This window comes from Lycium barbarum, chromosome 4 (assembly GCF_019175385.1).
Source record: "Lycium barbarum isolate Lr01 chromosome 4, ASM1917538v2, whole genome shotgun sequence".
NCBI classification, from domain to species: Eukaryota; Viridiplantae; Streptophyta; class Magnoliopsida; order Solanales; family Solanaceae; genus Lycium; species Lycium barbarum.
Window position 1 is genome coordinate 410,836 of NC_083340.1, and position 3,640 is coordinate 414,475.

Consider the following 3,640-nt stretch of genomic DNA (forward strand, 5'->3'; position numbering starts at 1 on the left):
TTATACCACAGAAATCAGAAGCCTGTTTTTTGGGACATTAATGCCTTTGTGCATTTGTTATTTTCCCGATGGCCAGTATCACCAACTATTGAACTTGCAGTTTTGCCAATGAAATGTGGCCTTTCTAAGACTATCAGTCATGGCTTCAACCACAGTGCTGTTGCCAGAAAAAAGGAACAACCTAGGATCCTTAACTGATGGTACATTTATCAACAGTTCAACACATGCAATAGCCAGGATACATCTCATAGTGAAACAATCTATAATGAAGCATCATACATTAAGAGGCACAATTTTATCACCTCCACTTTCTGAAAAATGAAAGTGATGATGTATGAGAAAACTCCCAAAAGCAGCAATGATCTAACATTTGACCAAAACAGAACTGCCAACTGCTATTCAATTTATTCCAGAATTAACCAATAATGATCATCCAAATAACTGTGTGCTGCGGAATTAGTTGTTCAAGCTTTCATCTTATTAAAGAAGGGCAAAAGTATAGTTCCGAAGTTCAGAAACCTAAAGGGTCAAAATTGACTTAAGTTCTCATTACCGCCTCGGGAAAATGTGCCTTTTGACCCGTCATATAGAAAAAAACAAAAGAAAAAACTGAACTTCACGTAACAAGTCAAGTACATCACAAAGGAACCAGAGCAGCAACTAGAACCTATGGAATCTATTTGATGTCTCAACAGGACAATTATCCATTGGAAACCTCTTAGACCATCTACTCAGTAGCTTCCACATGTTTCGCAGTATCAACTTGTTTTAGCCTTTCAACTTCCTTCAGCCTTTCCAAAGCTGAAATGCGTCCATTCAGAGATTCATAGACATCATTCATCTGGAATAAAGAGGAGTGAATAGCATGTAGATAAGAGAAATAGCCCAGCTGAGGAAATATGCTTGAAGAAATTGTTCTTTCAGTCCATAATTGATTTATGACCAAGTTTTATTTGGCCTGTCGGAGTAGTATTGTATCTTTTCATCTTTCCAATTTCTCATATCATTTTCGAAACAGTTTCATGGCTCCAGTCATCTTTTGGCAGCAATACATAAGCTTTACATAAGGCTTAACAAAGGAACATGAAAGAGAGAAAATTCTTATCTTAATGTCTGTAAAAGAGGGCTTCAGTCACTTTTTGCAGCAACATTTCATAGACTAATGGAACATGATGAATGGTGATTTCATAGGTACAAAAATGATGCTGAAAAAATTGTCATCTTTCTTCTATTAAATGTTAAAGAAAACACGAGACTGGTGAATAAATCATTTGATACAAATTGCAGGATTTTAAGGGTCAAGCTACAGTTTAGTTGCAAGCACAGAAACTTACCCGCCCCCGATGTTCACACCAAATCAATGAATACAAGACAATTATCCATTATATAAGGACTTACCACTTAACCATGGTTAAGTGATATGTATCCTTACTTTAATTTGCATCTCTTAAAGTTAAATTGCTTCATGTGCAAACATTAGGTTCAAATTACCGTCTTTTACCATCACTTCTGCACTTATTTTGGGCATTAAACTTCCACAATGCTCATGACCACTGAAATGATCCTTACTAGACCTACTAGTGTTAGACATGGAGAACAAGAAGAAAAAGAGGCGAGCTAAGAAGTTAAGAACTAGTAGCATTTAATTTTGGGGCAAAGGGAGATGAAATTGAGAAAACAAGCATAAAACTTCTAAATCATGTTATAAAAAATTTATCTGACACTACATGTTCAATTTTTTTTCTGTATCCTGTATGCAATCCAACACTAGTGGTTCTAAAGGAAAGTGGACAAAGGAAATTATTAAATGGTCACATTTGTCAAAAAAATAAACATGTAAATAAACGTTACATTTGTCCTATCCCTGTGGGCTTATACCGGGTATGTTGTTGTATTTTGTCCTGTCCCTGCTCTCTTCATTCTTTCCTCTTAAGTTCTAATTACCACTAGCTAACTCTGCATTTCCACTATTCAGCATCACCACTCTTCACCATAATAACTTGATGCAACTCCATACTGATCATACCTTCTAGGCTTCTACTGAACCAGCCATAACGACTAATTTAATTTCCTGTTTGTTGTTATTAGGATCCTAACTAAAATCTGTTGTAACCATGCTACTGAACCATCCAAGAATAGGTCTATTCACAAATCACAAATTTTTGTACTTGCCTCGAAGCACCACTATCTCCATCCCTCGGTAAACCAACTTAATGTCATTGTTACTTGAAAAATTAAACCAAGCCACCAGTATCAAAACAGATAACTATTAAAGGAATAATCTATATTTCAGACTGTCTAACATAGCAAATAATAATCTTGATGTACCATTCATGGTGATCTATTTTGTTGAAGTATGACGTTCTGACTTAAAAAATGAAAGCTACATTTTGCAGCAAGCTATATAAAATTTGTCTTATCCCAAGGTAAGGATAAGGTCTGGGTACACTCTACGCTCCCCAGCCCCACTCGTGCAATAACACTGGGTATCTCGTTGTTGTTGTATTGTCACTAAAAAGGGTGCTGGTTCACAAAGATTCCTACATTAGGCTAGAACTAAATTCAGGCTACCAATATGCTCCAGGCTACCATCTATCCTACATTAGGGTAGAACTAAATTCAGAACCCGTACGTCTTGCAGGTTAACCAGAAAGCACTTAAAAGCTTAATATGTTAACTGGCAATTCTGCCAATAATTATTAGCATATCTTAAAACCCTAATTTCTTTCATTAAATCAAACACAATATATGATTTCCATAAAGGCCCAGGGCTTTGGTTTAGCAACAAATGCAATACACTCGGGTTAATCTAATCACTTACCTTGTCAAAAGAAAAGTAACTAATTTGAAACTTGGTTAGTGAACTAAATATGCAATTTAAGTAGAGAAACAGCGAAATTCCTCAGTTGTTAGAGAAAATAAAAATGATCTCGATCAAGTCAATTGACTCCACGTTAATCCCAGATCAACTATAGAAATCCTCGTTATGACTTCACTTTATTCATTACAAATAATTAAACAAAAGATAATTGGAACCTGTTGAGAGAGAGATTGGTGGGCAATTTGGTAATCTTTGCGGAGAAGGTAGAGACCACCGGCTGATGCCACGGCAGCGCCGGCGAAGAAGGCTGCAAATCGAACCCTTAACACGTATCCCATTTTTCTCTATTTTACCTCTTTACCAATTTCCTATTTAAAGGAGGGTAACAAATGAAAAACGAATTTCGTCTTCAATCTTTACCCTCGACTACATTCTTTTTCAGAAATAGGCATTCACTTTTTTATAGCATTTCTTTCGGTTCACTTATACTTTATCACGTTTCGAGTCAATTTAACTATTTTTTTAAGCAAAATAAAATTAGATTATTTTTTTAAAATTAAAATTTAGATATTTAGAAATTTGCCCTTCGCCTAACAATAATATATCAGGTTGTGAATTCGAACCTAACTTAGTAAAAAAAAAAAACGCAAGGCAGAATTCTGCCTTAAAGCAGAAATTTGCAAATTCTGTCTTTAAGGCCCAAATTCTGCCTTAAGACAGAATAGAGCAAAAGTTAAAGACCACCATTTTGAGGGACAAAAATTAAAGACCACCCCAGCAAAGGGCAATCCCTCACCTTTGTAATTCGTGGGCTTTCAG

At 35.7% G+C, this 3,640-nt stretch overlaps 1 protein-coding gene across 1 annotated transcript; it reads right to left on the reverse strand.

Moving 5' to 3' along the window:
- Nucleotides 1-456: 456 nt before the first annotated feature.
- LOC132634708 (uncharacterized) lies at nucleotides 457-3,279 on the reverse strand. The gene is made up of 2 exons (XM_060350731.1): nucleotides 3,037-3,279; nucleotides 457-841 (listed from the first exon to the last, which is right to left on the reverse strand). The coding sequence occupies exons 1-2, from the start codon at nucleotides 3,157-3,159 to the stop codon at nucleotides 728-730; spliced, it is 237 nt and encodes a 78-aa protein (XP_060206714.1). The 5' UTR covers nucleotides 3,160-3,279; the 3' UTR covers nucleotides 457-727.
- Between the last annotated feature and the right edge of the window lie 361 nt (nucleotides 3,280-3,640).

Excerpts from the sequence above, each read along its gene's own strand:
- LOC132634708 (XM_060350731.1), bottom strand. The coding sequence starts at position 3,159 with ATGGGATACGTGTTAAGGGTTCGATTTGCAGCCTTCTTCGCCGGCGCT. Across the intron at positions 842-3,036 it reads ACCAATCTCTCTCTCAACAG|ATGAATGATGTCTATGAATC; the intron begins GTTCCAATTATC and ends TCTTTATTCCAG.